The sequence below is a fragment of the Enhydra lutris genome, unplaced genomic scaffold, assembly GCF_002288905.1.
Source record: "Enhydra lutris kenyoni isolate GAN:26980312 unplaced genomic scaffold, ASM228890v2 scaffoldscaffold25, whole genome shotgun sequence".
NCBI lineage: Eukaryota > Metazoa > Chordata > Mammalia > Carnivora > Mustelidae > Enhydra > Enhydra lutris.
The window spans coordinates 19,717,025-19,743,156 of NW_019154109.1; the positions used below are offsets into that span (position 1 = coordinate 19,717,025).

At 35.9% G+C, this 26,132-nt stretch overlaps 1 protein-coding gene across 1 annotated transcript in view; it reads left to right on the forward strand.

Annotated features, from left to right (window-relative positions):
- LOC111151113 (spermatogenesis associated 17) overlaps positions 1–26,132 on the forward strand; it is a 182,653-nt gene that overhangs the window by 87,733 nt on the left and 68,788 nt on the right. Inside the window, exons 7-8 of the mRNA XM_022508896.1 lie at positions 7,732–7,935; positions 14,801–14,949. Of these exons, the coding sequence (XP_022364604.1) occupies positions 7,732–7,935; positions 14,801–14,949 (353 nt within the window). The remainder of the gene's footprint in view (positions 1–7,731; positions 7,936–14,800; positions 14,950–26,132) is intronic.

Consider the following 26,132-nt stretch of genomic DNA (forward strand, 5'->3'; position numbering starts at 1 on the left):
TATTTCCCAGAAAGTATTATACATGGAGTCTGCTCTCAGAAATTCTTTCAAAATGCAGTATAGTTAAAGGGAAATCCTGGTGGGGTTTGGGAGGTGGGTGCAGTGTTCTTTAGTCCCAAGAATTTCTTAGTCATCATAATATTGCCATATTTTAGAAGACTCAAATTAGTCTCCATTTCTTTTTCTTTCCTTACATTCAATGAATTACGATGTGATTTGTGCCACAAGAACACAATTTGCTTCTGTGGAGGTCACCTGTCACCTTCTAATTACCATGCCAGTTGTGCATTTTTGTCCTCATGCTGTTCCACCTCTCCTGAGCTTCTGACACTGCTGACCTCCTTCATGAAATGGTCTTCTCCCTTGTGTACTGCCTCTGCTCCCTCACTGTTTGCTCTTTTGCGTGTCCTTCATGGGCATGTCTTCTCCCACTTATTTCTTGTATGTGCACACTCCTAAGACTGTTCCCCCGAATTCCCTGCATGCTTTCCCTCAGTAACCCCATCCATTTTCAGACCTTCAGATATTTTTACTCAGAAAACACTCCAATCACTAACTTGACCTCATTCCCAAGTTCCAGACCTACTATTACAACTATACACTGGACCTTTCAACCTGGATTTTTGGGAGCGCTCCATTCTAATAACTCCAAAACGGGTAATAATACTCCTGCATAACTACTCCTCTTTCTACCTTCTCTGCTTGGGTTCTAAGCCCAAGTTTTTCTGTAAGTCCACATTCTCTTATGTTCTTTTTAATAAACATTATGATCCATGTCTTCTGATTTTGTTTCTACAGAATGCTCCCTATCCATGTCATTCTTCTGTTTCCACTGTTCTTTCGTCTTACCTTTCAATAAGCAGTCTTCACCTCCTTTACAGACTTTTGGTCCATTTCACTTATTCATTCACATAAGCATGGATTGATTGTCTACCCTGAGCCAGGTATTGAGATAGGCAATGTTCCATGTTTTTTCACCTCTCTAGATTCCCAAGAATGGAATTGTTGTATTATATACTAAGCATATATTTACCTATTTTTATAGCCTTTTAAAAATTTGAGCAGTTTTGGGTTCACAACAGATTTGGTCAGGAAGTTGCTATACATTCATTACCCCCACACATCATTATTACCCAAAGTCCATAGTTTACATTTGGGTTCACTCTGGGCATCTTGTCTTGCTTGCATCATTTCTGAGGGAAAGTTGGATGTGATCCTTGTCTTTGCATCCTCTGTTGTTAAGGTGCTTACCACCTCTGCTTCTCACAGATTTCCTCATCTTTGCTTCTTAGAAGTTTGAATATGATATGCCTCTCTATATGTTTGTGTGTTTATTTGTCATTTCTTGGTGTATTCGCTGAGCTTCTTGGATCTGCGGTTTAGTGTCTGGTATTAATTTGGGGGAATATTCAGTCATTATTACTTCTTCTGTTACTTTCTCTCTTCCTTCTAATGGGTTACCACTATGTACATGGTATATACCTTTTGCAGTTGTCCTACCTTTCTTGGATATTGTGTTATACATATATTTAAACATTTATTTATTTTTATTTGGGGGAGAGAGACAGCACGAAGGGGGAAGGGCAGAGGAGAGGAAGAAAGAATCTCAAGCAGACTCTGCATGGAGCACAGAGCCCAACTTGAGGCTCAGTCTCACAACCCTGACATCACAACCTGAGCTGAAACCAGGAGTTGGGTGCTTAACCATCTGTGCCACCCAGGAACTCCTATTCTGTTACATTTTTATCAGACTTTTTTTCTTTGCCTTCCCATTTTGGAATTTTGGAATTTTCTGTTGACATATCCTCAAATTCAGAGATTCTTTAATCAGCCATGTCCTGTCTACAAATAAATCCATCAAAAGCAGTCTTCATTTCTGTTACCATATTTTTGATCCCTGGCATTTCTTTTTGATTATTCGAATTTCCATGTCTCTGTTTTCATTGCCTACCTGTTCTTGCCTGCTATCTACTTTATCCACTAGATCCCTTAACATATTAATCATAATTGTTTTAAATTTCTATCCTGATAATTCCAGTGTGCCTACCATATCTGAGTCTGGTTCTGATGCTTGCTCTGTCTCTTTATGTTGAGGTTTTCACCTGTGTTTTCATGGAGTTTCTGTAGGCCTGCTTCAGACTTCTTCCTAAATTTACCTTCTAAGGGGGAATGTGAAAATCAATAGATTTCCATTTTATGCAGAATTAATTATAATTTGCAGCCTTCTAGAGTTTGGCCCCAGTTTATCTTTATAAGCTCATCTCTGACTATAGCTTCATACGTAAACCCGCCAGTGTGATATTCACTGAACAACTGCTCTGTGTTTTACCACGAATATGTTTGTCTTTATTTTTACCCTTCCCTTAGCCTGCAATGCCTTTCTTCCCTTTTTATTGCCAACATCCTACCCACCTTTAGAAGAAAGTCAAATATTTTTCCACAGTTTTCTAAAAGATGTATATAGTTGTACTGTAACCTCTGGTATAAACCTCTTTTACAACAGTAATTAGTGGGTACTTACTACAGGCTGGTTATGTTATTGTCAGTCACAAAATTGCTATCCTGGCCCTCCCCTCCCCCACCACTGAGAATGGCTTGGTGGGAGGGATCACTTTTCATTCATCTGTACCCACTTTAGATCCAGTAAAGTGTTTCTAAGGTAGTAGGTGCTAAATATTTATTGAATTGAATTAGCATATAGAGGATGGTGTTTTATTTAAATTTCATTGTTTTAAATCAATACTTAATGAAAATATTTTAACATGTGATACCAGTGATTAGGATATCAGAATGATCATAAAAGTCATTTGTTAAACTAATGAAGCCAGCTATCTCAGGGATTTCATTTAACATGACCTCACTCTGTACTTTGATTCAGAACAGTTAAAAATTCAACTTCTTCATTGAAGTCACAGAAAAACATCTGTAGTTAGTAATTTTTTTTTCTTTATAAATCTTGCTTTGTATAGATAAGTTTTATACCAAATACATTCATTGCGAATCCCAAGTGTTTCCATGAAATCCTTCTTTGTTCTGGGATACAGTATCGGAGGGTTAACATGGCGGTTGTCTGAAATGCATGCGGAACTGTGGTGGTGAGAAATGACCATGTTTCCTTTTAGTTCTCAGCAAGAGTAATTGAATGTGGAATATCTTACTAAACACTGGACTGTGACAGTGTGTTAACACTCTGACTATCTCCTAACAGCAGGGCAATTATTTGCTGAGTGGGATTTTTATAAATCCCCTGGCCCTAGTGTGTCCTGATAATTATGATGAAGTGCGTTGGTCAGTGTTGATTCAGCAGTCCCTACCCTCACAAATACTTCATTCACAGTTCTCTGGCCCACTTTGACTTTCCTCGTTAGTAGAGATCTTTACTGCTCTTCTCTGCTGGCTTGGTGTCTAGTTTTTAAAATAATTTTGATTAAAGCTTAGAATCCTGAACATATTTTAATCAGCCCTCCACCTTTTAGAACTGTGTATCTCTCCTAGTATTCACATTCTGAATCCTGATGCAAGAAAATATTTCTTGATTTTTTCCCTTTATGTGGCAATCAGCTCCCGTTTGCAGTGTGATTGACATTTGCAAAAGTAAAACTTGAATCCTCCCACCTATCCTGTATACTTCATAGTTCCTCATTCCTGAGTGAGCAGTTACTTGGAAATTATGAGGGATTATTATTTCTCATATGGTAAAATATGGAAAGACTAACCATTGGGCTTTGGGAATTGTTGGTGTACAAAATCGTGTTTCAGATTCTTTTCATTTTACAGCAACTTGTTTTAGAAGTAAACCTCAATAACAAAGAAAAGAGGGGAGAATTAGAATATAGCTTCCCCCAGGCAATTACAAAATGAAGGTCTGTGGATGAGTGGAAAATGACCGTAAATACATTCTCCATGAAATAAAACAGTAGATGCTCCAAATCTGCCATCCATTTGCTTGTAAACCAATTGCATTTCTAAAGTACTTTCCCATACAATACTTGTAAGTCTAAAGAATAAAAACTGAGAAGAAAAGAGCAACTGATAGATTGTTAGAAATATGGAATGGTTCAAAATATTAATGTAATGCTAAGGGTGACTGGGTAACAAATGGTACATTTGCTCGTTGCTCAACCTGACATAATTAATATTCCAGGTCATGCTTAAGTTCCCATGATGGAGGGTCTGAAGGGGGGAATTCAAGAAAAATATATATCTATTATATAACTCATTGCCGTTTTTTCCCCCTTTTGACGAGTCAGAATCATAGCCTTTAAAAAAAATCGTGCTTTCACACCTCATTTGCCGTATTCACCACTGGGCCACCAGTCAGCAGCCCAGCCCGATGCAAGGAGGTCAGTAAGAAGCTATTAGCGGAGTCCTCTCCTGAGATTTCTTGGGTCTTATTGAGTTGAATGTTAGCATGACAGTACTGCAAATAACTCAGTTGTAGGCTTTTTTTTTTTTTAAACAGTTAGCACAGATTTCCCAATAGTGTTGGTCACTCTAGAAAATTATTGCTGAAAATGAAGTCCCAAAAGCTAGCTTGGCAGTAGCCCTTCTAAGTTGTGAAAAATGTGAAAACTGAAAAATATGTCATGGTCCCTTAGGATTAACTTTGTCTTTTGTGACTCATAGTAATATTTTGAAAAACCAACAACAAACCCTTATTCACAAGTGACTTACAAATGATGAAATGTAGCAATTGAGACAATAGTAAGTTAAGGTTGTTTTATTTACTTAAAGAAGTAATAGCTAAATGCATACTGTATCAATATAAATAAATAGGGTATTTGCTTGCAGTTGGATGGAGAGAGGGCTGGACCATTTTCATCGACGTAAGTTAGCAACTGTATTAAATTAATTTCTAAAATAACTGACACCTTGAAGATTTTAAATGATACATTTTAAATTCAATTAAAATATATTTTCTACCTATATTTGATTTAAATTGCAAAGAGAATACACATGAGGAGGTCTCTATATAGGTTGCAAAATATAATTTAAGAAAGCTATCATGTCTACTGATCTATTTGCATTTCCCATCTAGCCTATGTATACATGTGCATGCAAATGTGGAAGGAGACCAAAGAAGATTTCTAATGGGGTAAAGTTAATGGTTGGTAGCAGTTATTCAAATAGATAGATATTTTTAACTGATAAATTATAATCTAGTTAAATTGTATGTATTTTACTATTTTAATCTGCAAGGTTGTGGAAATGATTAACAGACTTAAGTCAGCTAGATCATCCCTAAATAGGATGGCATACTCCTATCTTTTTCATAGACTATGAAGATTTAGTTATGTTTGTGTCAGAATAGTATTTTTAATGTAATATTTGTTGGTTTTCTTCTCATTATGATACATAGATTCTCATCATAGAAATTCACCCTAAAAATCATCTTAAAAATTATCACCCACTTCAAAATTACACTAAGAACTATTTTAAATATATGTGTCCGTACTTTTATTAACATCATTTAAACTGTTGATGCATCTGCCTCGTTTGATATTTGGTGTTATAGTGAGAGAATATTAGCATGATGTTAAATATGGTTTATACAATTGCCTGTAATGTTTCAATACTTTTTTTCTTATATAAATTATATAGGGGAAAAATCCCAAAGAAAACCCAGTTCAAAAATATTTTTAAAGATATGTAAGTATATTTACAATTGGCTTTATCTAATAAAATTCAGTGGAGTTGGAGGTGACTCAAATGGGTCTTTGATAATTTAGTTCTAGATCACAGTGTGTTTGAAAGCACAGCAAAACTGATAGAGTAAGAAAGATAAAATAGAGGCTTCATGGTTCCTTTGGCAGGGTGCTTTGTTTTTGAGTGTCTGCTATGTGCCCAGGACTCCAGAAGGCCATAGGGATACAAAAATACCTAAAACAGAGGCCCTGTGCTCCAGCTGCTTGTTTAGGGAAGGTTGATACACACAAAGATAACTGTGAAACAACGTGGTAGGTAGGTAGGAACTCTGTTGTCCCCAGGCTCTTAATGGAGCATTAGGGATAGGACACTGAATCTAGCCTCTGTTGGTATTAGAAGAAGGTTAACATTTAATTGAAATATTAGGCCAGAAATATAAAATTTTCTTTTTCTTTTTTTCTTTTCTATTTTTTTTTTTAGATTTTATTTATTTATTTATTTGAGTAAGAGAGCAAGAGGGAAAGAGAGCATGAGAGGGAGGGAGTGAGAGAGAAGCACATTTTTTAAGAGGGAGTGAGAGAGAAGCAGATTCCCTGAGGAGGGAGCTGGATGTGGGACTAAGTCCCAGGACCCTGAGATCATGCCACCCAGGTGTCCCAGGAATATAAAATTTTCTAAGATAGTTTTTCAAAGACAAGGATCTTAGGTAATCATAATACTTTGGAACTGCTGATTCCATCAGTAAATACAGTGACCAGAAAAATTTCTGCATATAATGATAGCATAAGAGAAAGGCACATTTTAGGAAAAATATATGGGTTTAATCGATACATTCTTTACCTTAGTCCAGAGAGTCTATACAGGAACCAAATAAGTCATAATCTCCTTTAAAATATACTTTTTCTGGGGCACCTGGGTGGCTCAGTTAGTGAAGCGTCTGCCTTCGGCTCAGGTCATGATCCCAGGGTTCTGGGATTGAGTTTGCGTCCGGCTCCCTACTCAGCCAGGAGTTTCCTACTCCCTCTCCTTCTGCCCCTCCCCCTCAATTAAACTAATAATCTTTATAAAAGTAAAAAATAACTTCCTTATGAGTATGAATTTGTATAGATGAAAAGAGTATCAAAATATGGTTCTATGCTGTTTCTGTACTCATACACCACTGAATTTTCAGAAAATGAATATCTGCTAAACTTGAATTTAACATTTGTTATATATACATCTTTTGAACCTCTATTGCATAGCAGGTGCATGCTAACAAAGTTGACTTTTGATATAATATGTGACAAGATCAGTGAAAGAGCATTAATAATTGATATTGACACTACTAATATGACACTACAGAAATACAGTACCTAATATAAAATACCAGTTTATTATTTTTTTTAAGATTTTTATTTTATTTTTTTGTCAGCAAGAGCAAGTGAGAGCACAAGCAGGGGAAAGTGCAGAGGCAGAGGGAGCAAGGAGCCTGATGCAGGGCTCAATCCCAGAACCCTGGGATCATGACCTAAGCAGAAGGCAGATACCTACCCAACTGAGCTTCCCAGGCATCTCCAAATTTGATTATTATTTTAAGGTAGAGAACTTAAAATAGCTGCTGTTAAATAGGGTGTATAATGTGTAAAACAACCAAGTATTTATTGAGTGCATATTTTGTGCCTGAAACTGGTTCAAGCATTGCTTATTTGAGTTTGTGTGAGTGAATGTGTGACTTATGGGTAGGATTAAATATACATACACATAGTTAACAGAAGGAATGATTTAAGGTCCTTTTGCAATTTTTTTCTAAAATACGGTTATATTAAATGTGCCATATGTGCCAGGTAAAAGCTATTGCTTACTGATTTTTAACATTTTCAGTCTTTAAATATGAATGACTCTGAAATTGTTGGTCTGGAGTATAGACAAAGTGAGTATTTTGTAATCCCCATAGATGAATTTAAAGCCAACCTCTAGTTAAGAACTAGAGTTCTACTTAAAAATTGTCCTTAAACATATAAAAATTTTTATGATACAACTTCATCTTCCTTTTATTTCCTGTGAAAAGTTAAAAATAAAAATAAAAATTATGTTCTTTTCCTTCAGATTCCAGGTATATACAATTCACCATTCAGAAAAGATCCTGATCCCTGGGAGTTGCGATTACAAAAGGCAAAGCCTTTAACATCCCAAAGGTCTAAAGTTAAAGAGAAGCACTGGGTCAGCCCGAGCAGTTGGCTGGAGTGTACGAGTGCCCGTTCCTTTCCTCGATCAGAAATTCTGCCACCCATTGATAGGAAACAATGTCAGGTACTCATTAGTCCTATAGAAGAATCCTGTCCATGATTGTATTCTTGCTGTTTTTTTTTTTTTAAGTTATTGCTTTGTCTTTGTGACAAGAAAGGAAAATTATTTTTTATGGAATCTAATTTTATTTATTTATTTATTTATTTTGGAATCTAATTTTAAATAATAAATATAAGGTATGTTGAAAATATGTATGAGGGAAGTCATCAAATAATTCTATGGTACTGAATTTTATTACTTGAAATATGAAGTTAAAACGTTAAGATTCTTGGCTAGGATCTAGCCTTTTTCTTTCTTTCTTTTTTTTTTTTTTTAATTTATTTGACCGACAGAGAGCACAAGTAGGCAGAGAGGCAGGCAGAGAGAGAGGAAGGAAAGCAGGCTCCCTGCTGAGCAGAGAGCCCGATGCGGGGCTCGATTCCAGGACCCTGGGATCATGACCTGAGCCGAAAGCAGAGGCTTTAACCCACTGAGCCACCCAGGCGCCCCCCTAGCCTTTTTCTTTAAAAACATTGTTCTAACAGTACTTCTTATAACATGTTGCTTGACAAATAGTGATGTATTATCAACTTAACTTCTCATCCGATGATTCCTATCTATGTACAGCTGTAAACATAATTTAAAAGTATAAGTTCAGGGAATTACGGTGGACCCAAAACAATGCAAGAATCAGGCAGAGACAAAAAAAAGAAAGAAAAAAAAATCTTCCCTGTGGGTTGCTGTAGAGCTGGAGTGGCAAACGACTTCCTAGGGCTATAGCGTGGAGTGGGTTGTATTGCGTGAAGATAGGCCCTTTCCCAAAGGCCCCAGTGAGCAACAGTTCTAGCATCTCCATTGATACTTAACCTGGAGTAGACAGCTGCCACCAGGGGGCATCAACCTAGGATTGGGTTGATTTGGGTTCACGTGGCCAGATTCCCAGAACGCCCATCTTGTAGTTCCCTACACAGGCTTTCCTCTGTATATCTTTTGCTGTGTAATAAATAACTTGAAAACCTGATGGCTTAAGCCAAAGACATTTCTTATCTTGCAGTTTCTGTGGGTCAGTGTTGTAGGTCCAGCTTAGGTGAGAGCCTCTGACTCAAGATCTGTCATGAAGTTGCCGTCAAGGGTCAGGCAAGACTGTGATTTCATGTGAAAACTCAGCTGTAGGGAAGAGCAGGAGGATGAGGAGAGCCAATGGTTGCTTGTGGTCATAGCTTAGTCCCTTCTCGCATTGGCCTTTCTACAGAGCTGCCTCCCTGGCAGCTGGCTTCCCTCGGGAGTGATCTAACCGAAAGTTAGAGACTTCTCAAGACAAAAGTCACAGTCTTTTTATGACCTCATGCCACAAGTGACCTCCTATTATGCCATATTTTGTTTTTTAGAAGTGCTTAAGTCCAGTCCACACAGGGGTTTGAATCCTAGAAAGTGGGATTATTGAAGGTCATTTTAGAGACTGGTTTTCACAACCCCAACCATTTCATCAGCTTGCTAAACACAACTTCTTCTATGCCATAAAGTAATTTCCACTTTGCTGTAATTATTTGTGATGTTATGTATTCACTTTCTATAATTGGGTCTTTTATTCCCTTTATTTGTGCATTTTTTTGGTCTCTTAAAACTACTAATCGATAATACTATTTTTTAAAAAATACTATTAACTGATGGCTTATACTATATTATAGAAAGAACTTTATAAAAAAGCTCTCCAAAAAAACATAGAAGTTGAGAGTGTCCCCTCTTTCCGAAATAAAGTGGGAGTGTGGGGAGAGTTGAGCAAAGGAACAAAAGAGAGATAATTGGAAATTTTTTAGTTTATTTTGGAACATACCTTCATAGTACGGTTTCATTATTCTTTTCAAAATATAGGTTATGCCAATATTCTAATAAAGACATTTTAAATAGCTTTTAAAAACAAATATAAGATGTTTTATATTCTAAGTAACTGAATTTTTACCATTTGAATTATGCATATTACTGTTTCAGTTGATGCAAGGAAAGATTTTACATGATACCATCAGAATAAGCAATTCAGTTTATTATTTTACAAAGAAGATAACTATGGTATCTCTATTGCTTGTGTATTAAGTATTCAATAATTGCTAAGGTATCAGAAATAACATTGTATATTTGAATACTTAATAATCCATATTTTATGCTGTATTCAATGAGATAACTGTTGGTAATACATGGAATTCATAGAGTAATTCTGAATGAACTTCTTAGGAAACAGTATTGATAAGATACAGGTATATAAATGTCTCTGAATTAGAGATAGTCTAGAAGTCATCCAGACCAAACTGCCATACTGTATAATATTCACATTAACCATGGACATTTAATACCATTTTATATGAGTTTTATAATACTTATAGTTCAGATTAACTGTACTGCTTTGCTTTTTTAATGCTTTTATTATATGGCTTATTTATACTAGTTTGTATTCAATCTTCATTTCTATTAATGTACTTTTCTCAATACAGTCCCTTTAGTACTTAAATGGTTTCCCCTTCCATACCATTCTGTTTATACATATATGTATTTAGTATTTATGGAATGCATATGGAAGGTATATACAGGATATATGTGAATAATATATGTGGACAGTTTTTATCCATATATAATATACATGTAAAAATGGTTATATTTATTTATATGGAAGATGTATACACATATATTTATGTAATATAGTAAATAAATATAACAAATGGATAAATATATCTGGAAAAAATATATATGTGATCGAGGTGTTTTCCAGCACCAACAACTAATTCTCTGATTCTCTGAATACCATTTGGTATCTAACAATTCAAGCCAGTTCTAACACTAACTACCAGGAGTTCGTGCAGACTCTGCAGCTTAAGGGCCTAACCCCACACAACTGCTCTTCACGTCACATAGCGGTAGCAATTTCTGGGTCTCCTATACTTCTTACTGAGCTGCCTGTAAATTGAGGAGTCCCATGACCCCATCCTAAGCTTTGATAATTTACTAGAATGGTTCACAGAACTCAGGAAGTCATTTTATTTCCATTTGCTGCTTTGTTATAAAGAATAAAAATAAATAGCCAGGTGAAGAGGAACATAGAATGAGGTCTGAAAAGGTCCAGAGTGCACAGGCTTCTGTTCTCAGGGAGTTGGGATGTGCCTGTCTCCCGGCATGTGGATGTGTACGCCATTGAGAAGCTCATCAGATCTCTACGATTTTTTATAAAGCTTAATCTCGAGCTCCATTACCTTTCCCTGGAGATCAGAAGCAGGAGCTGGAAATTTCAACCTTCTACTCATTTGGTCTTTCTGGTGACAGGTTTCATCAAGAGGCTCTGGGGGCCCAACCTAAATCACCTCTTTAGCATAATCTCAGGTGTAACCTTGTTAATAACAAAGGCATCATTCAGGAAATTCCAAGCAGTTTAGGAGTTCTATGCCAGGAATCAGTGACAAAAACCACTAGATTATGTATTTCTTTTTTGTTTTTTAAGTTTTTATTTGTTGGAGAGAGTGAGAGAGCGCATCAGAGTGAAGAGGGTCAGAGGGAGAAGCAGACTCCTGCTGAGCGGGGAGCCTGATGGGGGACTTGATCCCAGAACTGCCGGCTCATCACCTGAGCCTAAGGCAGATGTTAAACCATCTGAGCCACCCAGTTGCCCCTGTATTTCTTACTATATCACAATAGTATATATGTGAAGACACATAGAAAATATTATATACATTCATATAATGATATATGTGCATATATATGGAATATACATGTGTATGAAAGACTTTATGTATGTGTATATATGTATACATATGCAGATATTTGCAGATATACATACATGCATATGTGTGTACATATACACTTATAAATTACCTTTATCTAGCATACCACAAAATAATGATCTTGTTAATTTTCTTTTCCTTTTCTGCCCCCTTCTTCCTTTTCCTCTCTTCCCTTGTTCTTTTTCTCTTCCTTTTTTTCCTGTCTCCTTCATTCCTGTCCCTGGTCCTCCTCCCTCTGCTCCATATCATTTTAATCTTCTCTTTCTTCCTGTCTTTCCTTTTTTTTCCTTCCTGCCTTCCCATTCTTCCTCAACCCATCATTTCATCTCACCTCCTCTCTCAACTTCCTTTGGCTTCTTTCCTCACTTTCTCTCCTTCTTTTTTTTCCTCCTTTCCATTTTTGTTTTTACAGAATGGGATTTTTAAGTTGTGGTTTTATTGGACTGAACCACATTTCCTATATGTTATCTAATAATATTAAAGGTACATACATCATTAGGGAGATTTAAAATTATATATGCTATACTACAAATGGTAATTATATTCTGATGGTCTGTCTGTGCTTGGGAGGTAAATTTCTTAAGTGTATGAGGCAATCCTGGGAGTTTAAAACATAACTTTGTTATTATTTAAGCTTTGAGAAAATTTTAAAAATCTAAGATGACTATAAAATAACATGGATCATTAAAACTATAGAAGAACATAAATATATCTGACCCTTGTACTTAAGATTTGGTTGGATGCAAATAAAGTCAAACTTTGGAAAACTATAGTTAAGTGTCAAGGGAGACTTGCAGATTCAGGTTGAGTTTAGGCATTTTAGGTATTAATGTTTGGAAATGAGTACAATGAGCAGATCTGAAGTTTGAAGCTATGTCCAAAATCTGAGGCCCCATGTCACCCCAGGTATGATCAATATTCATATCACTTGAGATCTGAAAGGGAGTCTGTCAACAGAAATACAAATTAACAGAAGCTTTGGCATAGGAAAAGCTTGACAGTTAATGTCGTTTGCTAACCAGGGAGAAGTTTGTTGAGCTCAAAGGCAAGACACTTGTCTAAGTGTTTAAGATATGTGTGGACCAGGCACTGATAGATATAGAGAGATGGAGGTCATTACGAATTATGGAGGATTAGGGTCACAAAGATTATACTGAACCCAACAGGAAGACTGGGTTTATTTCCATTCTAAATTTTGCTGCTTGAATACGGCTCCTCCTTTTTCATTTCCTAGTTTCTTTTGAAATAGTAAGTTCCAAAACAAGTAGTAAGTCCAAAACAAGGGTAAGTCTACAAATGGATATGTGTTACACTGATACACCAACAAAGTTTAGAAGATAGAGCTTGGTCACTTAGAAGACCATTCCTCCTTGTGAACTCAGGTCCTTTCAAAGTCCTGGCCTTGGATAATTCCTCATATATTTGATGCTGCTATTGTTCAAAACCTTCCCCAGACTTCTCTTCAAACTAATAATGAAAAAAAAAAAAAAAGCCAGGGATATCATTTGTGAATCTTTAGTATGTTCTCAGTACAATGCTAACAGTGTTACTTACATTGTCTTATATATCTTAAGAGCACTTTTGTGAGATAATTTTTATTCCATTTTACACATAAGAAAAAAAGGTCTAAAGAAGTAATTTTCCTCTGATAACATAACCACGTATTATGTTTTAAACCATAGAATTTCTCAAAGTAAAACATAAAGAATCTGTAAAAAAAAAAAAAAATCCTCATTGATTTCTTAATAGTGAACTCAGAATCATGTTACTGTATCTTTAAAAAGTAAAGTTCCAATAAAAATCCATTAACTACATTCAAATATAGCAATCCTCCTGTCCAGCTGTGAAAAGTACTAGATGATACTTATTTGCCATTTGTGTTATTTACGGTCCATGACTTTTATGGTAACTGGTTCCTATTATTGGTTTCTATTAATGTAAAACATAAGTGAACATAAATGAGGCGTGAATCATTTCTTTTTATTAGCCCCACAGTCTTCACTCAGTGCTTGCAGTAACTCCAGCTGTGTCTTGTTAGTGATAACCTATTTAAAGAAGAGATCTTTAAGGATAAGGAATATGATCAGGAATCTTTGTCCATTTTATATCACTTCTGTCCTGCACAACAATAGGGGTGAAAAAAAAAAAGCAGTATGTAATTAATGACATGGCAAAATCCATGGCCACTTCTGATTTGTATTGTGCTTAATATGATACTAATTAGACAACCAGTGGATTCTAGTAATTAGTATAAGTAACTACTAATTTAAAGGTAAGATATATTCTAAAACACTTCACTGTTGCATCTGTTGGGGTTTCCTCTGTTATGTATTTGTGTCATTAGATGGTTGCTATTGTATTAGAGTTATTATGCAATAGAACTTAAAATTTTTACCAAAAGAACACTTAAATTAATTAAAATTAAGGCCCTCTGTGTTTTGGGAGGTCACCAATTAAATGCAGGATGAGGCATTCACTTAAAACCTTTATTTTATTTTATTTTATTTTATTTATTTTTTTTTTTTAAAGATTTTATTTATTTATTTGACAGAGAGAGATCACAAGCAGGCAGAGAGGCAGGTAGAGAGAGAGGAGGAAGCAGGCTCCCTGCTGAGCAGAGAGCCCGATGCGGGGCTCGATTCCAGGACCCTGAGATCATGACCTGAGCCGAAGGCAGCGGCTCAACCCACTGAGCCACCCAGGCGCCCCTAAAACCTTTATTTTAGTGAAAAAAATATGTGTTATCCTATTTCAATTGATAAGAAGACTTTTTGAAAGCAATGCTCAGAATCTTTTCTAATATTTTTACTTAAAAAGGGAGACAGTGCTTTTTAAGTTACATCAGAAACTAATACAACTACAAATTTAACAGTTCAGCATAAAAAGTATTTTGATGTAAGTAGGGAAAAATTCTGGCTAGTTTAAAAGTATTTCAATCATTTCTACTTGTGTGAGCATTTTTTGAAGATGTGATATTCTGTATATTTTCCAATTCAGAGAACAGCTGTTCTTTAAAAATAATTTGGTAAACTTGGTATACTTCGTAGATATTCAGCACCCTTAATCATCAATAATATGATAAAACATCTTCCATAATAAAGTATTTCCTCATTCTTTCTTGTCAGGGACCATTCCGTGATATCACTGAAGTACTAGAACAGCGCTACAAGCCTTTGGAGCCAACGTTGCGGGTATCAGAACCAATCAATGAGTTAAATGTGGCCAGAGAGGAGTTCAGAAGACAGGAATGGATGCGAAATGTAAATGACAATATGTGAGTTCTTAGCTTAAAAAAAAATAGCTGTAGCATGCATGGTTCCTTAAGTGATTTAACATTTTGTATTTCCTGATATTGTAGAGAATTTTTTATTTGTGAGAAAAGGTAGTGGCACTCTTGACCTATTCAGAAGCAACTGTTTTTCAATATGCAAATATGTTATATACTTTTATTATGTATATAATATATACACACATATATACAAATATATAAATAAATACACAGACATATATACACATTTATGTATGTGTATATATGTAATATGTATTTATGTATGTGTGTGTATATAACTACTCAAAGAGAATGAATGGCATTTCAAGGGGATAAGTGACTACTGTCCATGCATCTATGAAAATAATTACCTTAATTATCTGGTGAAAGCCTATGATGCTTCTAAAATAAGATCCAATAGAACAAAAACATTTCTCTTAATATGGACTAAATTTAATTTAGAAACACTGATATAAATTTAATAAATTGGGTGCAATGTAGAAGGTTAGTGTCTTTACTAAGGAAGATGTCTAAAAAAGATAAAGGAAGATCTAATAGCATATGCAATTTAAAATTATTTTATTAGCCTCACTGATTTGGATCTCAATTCAGACATCTTTCTCCAAAGCACTTCCTCTCTCTTAAGGTATTTGTCATCAATATAGTCATATACAGTTTGTAAACAGACCATTTAAGATTCGGAATGACTTTTTAAAAGTTAGTACTGTCCTATAGTATATCCTGTAATTATCTTTGTATTGTATCTTATAATAATTTTTTAATCTTATAAATAATAACAAAATAATTATATTATTCTAACAAATTATAATTTCATAATTATAAAATATTATAAATTTCTATATAATAGTCAACAACATATAGACTATTATTTTTACATAATATATAATGTGAACTAGTCATCGTATTATAAATGTCACATAATGATAATTCCAAAATATATTGCAAAGTATGTTTTGTTATGTAAAGAAACTAGAATTACCTCTCATCCAGCATGGTGGATTTTGGATCATTTGATAAGTTAGGAGGGATATATAATGTGCCTAATTTTCATCATGCATTTCTGAAAAGTCTCTTTAAAACTTAAAATTTCCACACAAACTCAGATGAAAGAAAATTGGCATGCATCTCAAGTAATTTTTATAATTTTTTTATTTTGTAGCAATGACTTGACATGAAATAATTACCCAAAGAGAATTCAATACCTTTTTCAATAATTGACAGTGACCCAATGTGTGATGAATAAGAAATAAAAAACATTTATTTCCAGTTGGTTTTGGGGAGGTAGATCTGTTTTACCAAAGAGATTATGGAAGATTAATGCTGCTCAGACTTAGTTAAGCAAAATGTGCAATTTAGTGATGAATATCTAAAGAGTTATATTACTCAGAATTATTTTTGTTTTCAATGATGCAAACAAAGGTTTATGAAATAACAAGATTAACTGCTCAAATAATTGGCCGCATTTCCATATTTCTACGGAAATCACTGTGCAGATCCGGCAGTATCCTTTCGTAGTGTCTTCCTTGATAAGCTCGGAGGGATGAGAGATCAGTATTATCCCCAAAGAAAGTTCCACTTGTACTTTCTATGGAACACTTGTGAATATCTTCAACCTCTATGGATACCGATGCTGATGACCCTTTACCCTGAAACTTTCAGATTGAGGATGCTTCTAGGATTATCAACCAATCAGGAACAAACCCAGCTGGGAATGCTCAAGAAATTACTTAAAGATATGGACCTTTATTTATTTATGTTTTTAGTAAGGGGGCTAAGCAACTGGTTTTAGCAACTGGCCTATGGATAAATCCTTTTTTTTTTTTTTTTTTTTTTTTAGAATTGAAGCAGTGATATTTTGTAGTAGCTTCTAAAACAGTTTTGGTTTTCATATATTGCATAACAATTATATCTTGTGAGGCAAAAGAACTGTTAGAAATTTAGGTTTTGTATATTTACAGATAAGAATTCTGTGATAGGATTTAGGAAAAAAGTATTCCCTAACCACAGAGATGCATAATTTTTTTAATGCAGAGGGTCCTATCTACATTAGGGGCCTTAAATCTCATCTTACTACATCTGCAACAGTCTTATTTCCAAATAAGGAAAAGAAGCATAGGAAGTGGGACAATATTTTACACATTGAGTATGGATTCCAGAGGGTTTTTTGGAAGTATTTTGGAGCTCTATTTGTTTGTTCTTTTTCCTGAAGAAACTTATTCCTGTTTCATTTTTTCCTTATTCATATGTCTGTGTTTGTGAAACCAGGAAATTAAATAAGCAATTAGTAAATAATTGCTGAGTAACCTTTATGTGAGAAGCTCTCAGCTAGACACTGTGAGAAATATACAGAGGTATTTATTGATTTAACAAATGCTTGCATGTCCAGAATAGTTCTAGACTCTTGGGATTTAGCAGTGAATAAAATAGACAAATTCTCTGCTCCCATAGAACTTCTACGCTTCTGGCTTTAAACCAAATCAGAAAACCTAGTGAAATTCTGAGTACAAATTGCCATAGAGAAGCACTTGAAAATCAAATGTGTATCGAAGACAGTGTCATGATTTTTTTTTTTTTTAATGTAGCATTTGCTCTGATCACTGCTGGTCTAGGAAGCTGTTCTTCAAAGAAAGGACTGAATTGGTTCTGTGAAAGATGGTTTAGATTTGATAAAAGATAAAGGCAGATTGATGGTATGAAAAAAAATGACAGTAGAAAAAGTTCACTGAACAATGAGAAGACCCAATTTGACAGAAGCTAATCTTCATGTGGGAGGCAGTAGAAGGAGAAAGTGGGCAAGGCTTCAAGGCCAAGAATTGGAGTTTATCTGTAGATAATGAAGAATTATTTAAGTTTTTTGAGTAAGAGGACGTCATAGAAAGAATATGTATTTGATTGTGAGACAGGTGTATTTGAGAAGAAATGTGCTGGAGGGAAGGAAAACCACGAGGAGAATATTGCAGTACTTTGGTGAGAGGTAGTGGGAAAGAGCTAAGGTGATGGCAGGACTCAGCATTCAGCTCTTTTCTTTACCTTCTTCTCTATGTAATCTGTGTGAGTGATTGCTTCTGATTGAGAGACTTCAACTCCCACCTCTATGCCAATGCTTTCCACTCTAAATCTCTAAGATCCTACTCTTAACATTCCAGATTTATATTTTCAGTTGCCATCTTCACTTACTTTACCATATGTTCCCAACTCAGTATATCCCACATTGGCCTGTTTCTTCTTATCTCGAATGTGAATTGTAACCAACTTTCTGCCCAGCATAAGCACTTAAAAGTTACCCTGTTGTCTTTCTCCAGCATTCTCTTGGTCCTCAAATCCTGTCTAGTCTACCTTTTAAGAGTCTCTCAAATTCAGTCCCTCTTTCCCCTTTCTACTACTAATTTAATTTAGGCACTTACAAGTTCTTCTTTTAATTGTTCTAAAAAGACCAGTTTATCTGGTCTTTCCAGTCTTTTTCCCATTCAGTGCATTTACCTCAGTACTAGAGAAATTTAAGCAAGCCATTATTCAGACAAAATACTTTTTAATGGGTTTTTATCAGCTCTAGGATAAATCTTAATTCTGTGTCACAAGACACAAGGTCCTTCAGGATGGGGTCTAGGCCTGTTTCTTTAGCCAGTCTGCCATATTTCATAAGAAACTCTGTGTGCTCCAGAGGTACTAAGCTGCTTTCATTTCTCTTTATATCCCTTGTTCTCTTCTGCTTCCGTTAAGAAATTTTCTAACTCCCATGATTTACTCAATCTGAAATTCTCTTAAAAACATAAAAAAGGACTATTTTTATTTTTTAAAAAATGGAAACAACTGAAATGAAATTTAAAAAATTTTAAAAATTTTTAAAAAATGGAAACAGCAACACATACTTGTTTTATATTTTTTCAGGGAACATTTTAAAGATTATTTTTAAATGTAAAATGGAACCGTGCAAGTTACCCGGATGAAGTAGAGAAAAAAGTCATTGTTATTAAGGGTGGAAGAGCCTTCCACCAGCCTTCGAAGAACTCTCCAAGTAAATGTTTAACTTACCCGTCAAGGTGGCAGAGGTGGAGTGGAGTAGGTGATCCTAAGACAGGTGGTATAGACTGATATGGGCTTCACTAAAAGTCTTATGAGAGGGGCTAAGGTCCTATATGTTAATACCTTCTATTAGTGGTAAATGTTCTGACTTAATACAGAGAATATAAGTATGCAGACTATAACTGGTTCCAAATTCAAATGGATTTAAGACATTGCAGTAGAAGTCAGTGCCAGTCTGTGTTCTGGGAGGCAAAATAATGCCCCCCCCAACCAGAGTCTATAGTCTCATCTCAGGAATCTGTGAATATTTTGTTACCTTCTATGATGAAGAGGACTTTGCAGATATGATGAAGAACTTAAAGGTGGGGAGATTATCCTAGATGATCTGGGTGGACCCAGTGTAATCACAAGGGTCCTTAAAAGTGGAAGGGGGGGGGCGCCTGGGTGGCTCAGTGGATTAAAGCCTCTGCCTTCGGCTCAGGTCATGATCCCAGGGTCCTGGGTTCGAGCCCCGCATCGGGCTCTCTGCTCGGCAGGGAGCTTGCTTCCTCCTCTCTCTCTCTCTCTGCCTGCCTCTCTGCCTACTTGTGATCTCTATCTGTCAAATAAAATAAAATAAAAAATCTAAAAAAAAAAAAGTGGAAGAGGGAAGTAGAAAGAAATTGGACTATGTCGAAAGTGAGAGTGATGTGATGTGGGAAAGACTGTCTTTGCTGCCTTTAAGTACAGAGTAGGCAGTTCCAACCAAGGAATGCTGTCAGCCTCCTGAAACTGGGAAAGGCAAAGAAATGAATTCTCCCCTAGAATCTCCAGAAGGAGGGGCACCTGACTGGCTCAGTTAGTGAAACGTCTGCTTTCAGCTCAGGTCATGATCCTGGGGTCTTGGGACCCAGCCCCACGTTAGGCTCCCTGCTCAGCAAGGAGTCTGCTTCTCCCTCTGTCTCTCCTTCTGCTCATGTTCTGTCTCTCTCAGATAAATAAATAAAATCCTTAAGGTGGGGGGGAGACTCTCCAGAAGGAATGTAGCCTTGCCAACACCCTGATTTTAGCCCAATGAGACCCATTTCAGTCTTCTGACCGCCAGAAGTCTAACATAATAAATTTGTATTCTTTAAGCCACTAAGTTTGTGGTATTGTTATAGCAGCAATAGAAAGCTGCTATAGCTTGTTTTTCAAATTAAGGAACTACCTGGCTATATCAGACTTTGGTGTTTAGATTAATTAAAAACCTGAACTTAACTTGATGGAAATCCTTAGATTCCTAAGGATTCGAGATTCTTCTACAGGTTGAAGGTATGGTCATTTAGAGGATGAAAAAAAATATGATTGTGGCTGGAGCCTCCGTATGAAAAGTTCATGATTGAATCATAGTATGAGGATATTATATTTTAAACTTGAAGAGGCTTTCATAAAACCTGAGTACAGACCACTCAATAGCTGTCTCTACATCTTTTTGAAAAATAAAAGTTGTTAATTTTCTGATAGCTATTGTAGGGGAGATAAAACTTTCCCTCTACCCCTTAGGGCCTTCATTTGGGCCTGGAAATTAAATTGACATAAGACAGAATAATAGGAAAAAAGCACACACATTTATTAAAAATAAGTATTATGTGACGCAGGAGCCCCACAAGGAAGTAAACACCCCCTAAGTGACAAGTCCTAAGTGCTTATACGTTAGCTTGTATAGCTTGTATACAATGAGAAACAGTTGTAGAAAAATAAAATGAGTGGGGAGACCAAAGGAAGACAAAAGTTGTTTAACAAGTTCTGTTTTACAAAATTCTCTCGGCTTCGACTCCTCATCTCTGGTAGCAAGAACATTTCTTTCCTCTTGATGTAGGGAAGTCAGCTGTCCTATGGGCATGTTATGTCCTGATTTTAAGGAAAAACAAGGGGTGGGGGAATTCAGATCATGTTTCTTGTACCTATTCTTTTCAAGGGCCTTTAGCTCAAAATAATCCTTTGCCAAAGTGGCATCTGGGATGGCCTCTTCTGTCACCCTCCGTTATTCAGATTAGGTGAAATGGGACACATCCCGTACACATTTAGTAGGAAAGCAAAACTAACAAACTCCATTTCTTGAACTCTGCCATTTGCTGCCACTATTGAAAAATATTCAGCAACTGTGAATCGTACGTATCTGCCTTTATTCCCTCAGCTTTGCAACCCGGTTTAGACAGAAATCTTGGTAAATAGATAAGTCATTCTTAAACCTTTTATTATTGCTTCTAATAAAGTATCAGTATCATTTAATAGACAGTTACCATTGGAAAAATGCTTTGGGAAAGGTTAAGAAACTAGATCTAAATAATTTTTAAAAAGGGCATTTTAAAAAATGCATAGAGATGAGAGAGATCTGGTTATATTTTTCACTAAAGAGTAGTGATAAATAAATTTAACATATCTCAAAACTTTTTTGACTTTTGGGATTTTCAAACACTTTAGACCTTTATAATTTGCATATTTTCTGAACTGTTATTGTATTATGATAAATAGGGATTATCATATATTTTCAGATAATGTTTTCTTAACAATTCAACTTTTATTTGTAACTCTTCCATTTATTTTAATTACTAGCACAGTGTGCAACATTTATTAATCAGCAGAGCCTTTTTAAGTTAAAATACTAAATTAGCTAACCCCATTAACACAGAATACTCCAAACAGGCAGTAATAGGAGAGGTAGTTACTGTGCAAATCGTATTAAGCATGCGGGTGCTCTAGGGCACAGTTAAGCATGATTACCCTCTTTTGATCCAGTATTCCTCTGCCTCTCCCAGCTAATTTCCACTGGAAATTTACAAAGTGCTGCCTTCATTTTTCCAGCTTAATTTTTCTAATGAAGTTCTGGTACTTTATAACACTGGAGATACAGATAATAAGCCTGTGTATAATTAAGAAGTTCTAGAATTTGTCTACAAAAAAGCCCTTTATTACTTTGGCTCTGCTGTGGGAACTGGGCTCTTGTTTTGTTCACTATTAACCTGAAAAAAAAATTTTATAAATAAATGACCACAGAATACTAGAATTCTGTTTCTGCAAACATCTAAGGCTAAAGAAGTTTAAGATTTATAACATCAACATAATGGTGAAAATTTGGAATACTTTCAGTGATATCCTTAGAATATTAAATATACTTTTGGTTTATGTAATAGAACAAGTCATAAAAAGACATTTGTAGTCTTTTAGTTAGGTATTATCAGATTCTATGCACGCTTCCTAATATATTACCTTGACATATGCTATATCAACTTTTGCCAAAGAACTTTAGGTCAGTGGATGAGGTCCATGGAATTTCTCTTTTGGAAGAAGTATAGTAATTTTGTGCCATATTCAGCATTCTTGTATTGGTATGGCTTTTATACAGCCCAGATTTTCCTGATTCGGTTTAGTGTTTAAAAATGTGTTGGAGTTAGAAGGAACTTGAAGCCTGAAAAGAAATTTTTCAGACAGAGCAAGGGGAACAGGGAGAGGAGGTAGCCTGTATAACGCCATCTCTGTGTACAGAGTGCGTGGCTTCTGTGGATTTCAGCTCGCCTTCTGAGGTACTTTGTGAAGCTCAGCTCATGGCTTTGGTACCTCATGAAAGGGGGCAGAGACCAGTTGGAAAGTCTGGGTAGAACCAGAGCGTAAAGGGCCATGTGAACCATGGTGAAGAATCATATAAAAGGCCTTTTATGGTATAAAACCATCACTGGAGTGAGGGGGGTCAGATAGATTAAAAATATCACTCTATTAGCTCTGTTCTTGGTGAAGATATGGGAGTCAGTGGTGACAAAGACTAGTTAGAGGACCATTACCATCGTCCAGTTCAGAGATAAAGAGGACTGCAGTAGAACAAGGACATTGGTAGCGGAGAGTAATGGAAAGTTTGAAAGACAACTTTATAGGTAGAATCCTCTGAACCCTAAATTGAATCTAGGAAACAGTCCGTTAGGGTGTAGATGGTTGGTTAAGGGCACAGATATATTTAGAATCACTGTCTTAGAGCTTCCTTAGCTGCAAAGGACAAAGATCCTATTTAAGGTAACTGAAAAAGGTAAGGGTGTGTCTGAAAAGATACAGCAAGTAATCTTACAGAAATATGAGGAACCAAAGAAAAATTGGCCTAGAGTGACCTCGTGGGCTGCAGGGCCATGGTTTCTCTCTCTAGTGTCCTCTCTGGTTTTCTCTGCTTTCTGCCTCTTACCTCCTTTCTACAGATTAGCTTTATCTGCTAGTAGTTTCTTTCTCATAAATCTTCAGCTTACGCTTAGTTATTATGGCCATTCCAGACTTGATTCAGTATAACCTTCCAGCCTAGAACCCACAGCTAGCTCTGTTTTTCAGTTCAAATTCCTGAAAGAGAATCTGTTTTGCTCAATTTATAAAATCAGACTAGCCCACGTAAATCATAGGATTGGAACACAATAAATAATAAATATGTGTTAATATAATGGATATGTTAAATTAACATAAATAAAGCATATAAATAAAACTAGCATATATAAAATAAAGCATAACATACACGTGTATATATAAATCACAGTTGTGATCTTGGGAAGGGTGTATTATATTATATCAAATACAGTGTTTTATGGGAGTAGGGCCATGAGAAAATATTTCTTCAGATTGAGGGCTGCCAGGCAGAGAATCCTTTTAGTGCCTTGACTTGATAGCTTCCGGTTGAGTTGATTGGCCAGATGGTGATACCCTTCCTTGACTAAGGAAAAAATACCGGCATACCTCAGAAATATTGCAGGTTCCGTTCTAGACCATGCAATAAAGTGAATATTGTAATAATGCAAGTCAAATGAACTTTTTGGTTTCCCAGTGCAATTGAAAGTTACATTGACACTGTAGGTTGTCTTTTAAGTGTATGCAACAGCCTTATGTCTGAAAATGTGCATACTTTCATTTAAAAATACTTTATTACTGTATGTAAGTGATGAATCACTAAATTCTACTCCTGAAACCAATATTACACTACATGTTTACTAACTAGGATTTAAATAAAATTTTGAGACAAACAAAAACTCAAAAGGCTCTAAATATTTAAATGTGTAAGGGTGGTTAATAAAGCATTCTTTTCTAAAAAAAAAATAATAAAGCATTCTTTTCTAATAAAAAAAATTAAAAAATAAAAATACTTATTTCTAAAAAATGCTAGCCATCATCTGAGCTTCCAGCAAGATGTAATCTTTTGCTCATTATGGGTCTTGCCTCAGTGTTAATGGCTGCTGACTGATCAGGGCAGTTACTGAAGGTTGGAGTGGCTGTGGCAATTTCTTAAGACGAGTGAAATTGGCCATATCAATTACCTCTGCCTCTCAGGAACGATTTCTCTGTAGCATGCGATGCCGTTTGATAGAATGTTACCTACAGTAGAACTTCTTGCAAGATTGGAGTTAATCCTCTCAAACTCTGCCATTGCTTTATTGATTAAGTTTATGTAGTATTCTGTAGCCTTTGTCGTCATTTCAACAGTCTTCACAGCATCTTTGCCAGGAGTAGATCGCACCTCAAGAAACCACTTTCTTTGCTCATCTATAAGAAGCAACTCCTCATCTGTTCAAGTTTGATCACGAAGACTCCACTTATAATTCTAGTTCTCCTATTTCTACTAAATCTGTGGCTACTCTCTCTGTTGAAATCTCAAACCCTTCAAAGTCATGCATGAAGGTTGGAATCAACTTTTTCCTGACTCCTATTAATGTTCATATTTTGATCTCTTTCCATGAATCATGAATGTTCTTAATGACATCTAGAATGTGAATCCTTTCCAGAAGGTTTTCGGTGTGCTTTGTCCACATCCTTCAGAAGACTCACTATCTATGACAGCTGTAGCCTTACAAAATTGTATTTGGTAAATAATAAGACTTGAAAGTCAAAGTTACTCATTGACCCATGGGCTTCAGAGAGGATGCTGTGAAGGCATGAAAACAGCATTAGTCTTGTCCATCTCCATCAGAGCTCTTGGGTGACCAGGTATATTGTCAGTGAGTGGTCAGTGGGCTTAAATATTCAGTGGGCTTTAATGTTGTGAACAGATGTGCTGTCCAGGCTTTGTCGTTTCATTTGCAGAACACAGGCAGAGTAGATTTAGCATAATTCTTAAGGTCCCTAGGATTTTGGAATGGCACATGAGCACTGGCTTCAACTTATAGTTTACCAGCTGCATCAGCTTCTAACTAGAAAGTCCGCCTGTCCTTTAAAGCTTTGAAGCCAGGCATCGACTTCTCTCCAGCTGTGAAAGTCCTAGATGGCATCTTCTTCTTCCAGTAGAAGGCTATTTTGTTTACATTGACAATCTGTTGTTTAGTGCAGCCACCTTCAGGAATTATCTGAGCTAGATCTTTCAGAGAACTTGCTATCACTTCTGTATCATCACTTGCTGCTTCACCTGGCACTTTTATATTATGGAGATGGTTTCTTTCCATAACCTCACGAACCAACCTCTGCTAGATTCAAACTTTTTTCTGCAGCTTTCTCACCTCTCTCTGCCTTCACAGAATTGAACAGTTAGGGCCTTGCTCTGGATTAGGCTTTGGCTTAAGGGAATTCTGTGGCTGGTTTGATATTCTATCCAGACCACACAAAATTTCTCCAAATATCTCCAAAATTTTGTGTCTCTATCAGACCACACAAAATTGGCAATAAGGCTGTTTCATTTCTTTATCATTTGTGTGTTCACTAGAGAAGCACTTTTGACTTCTTTCAAGGACTTTTCTTTTGCCTTCACAACTTAGCTGAGTGGAGCAAGAGGCCTAGCCTTTGGCCTCTCTTGGCTGTTGACATGCCTTCCTCATTAAGCTTTGTCATTTCTAGATTTTGATTTAAAATGAGAGACATGTGACTCTAACTTTCACTTGACTACTTAGATGCCATTGTAGGATTGTTAATTGGCCTCACTGCAATATTTTTGTGTCTTAGGGAAGGGAGGCCCAAGGAGAAGGAGAGATGGGGGGAAGGCCAGTTTGGCAGAGCAGTCAGAACACACAGAACATTTATTAAGTTCCCTGTCTTATATGGGCATAGTTCATGGTGCCCCAAAGCAATTATAATAGTAATATCAAAGACCACTGATCACAGATCACTATAACAATATAATAATCAAAAAGTTTGATTTATTTTGATAATTACCTAAGTGTCACAAAGATACGAAA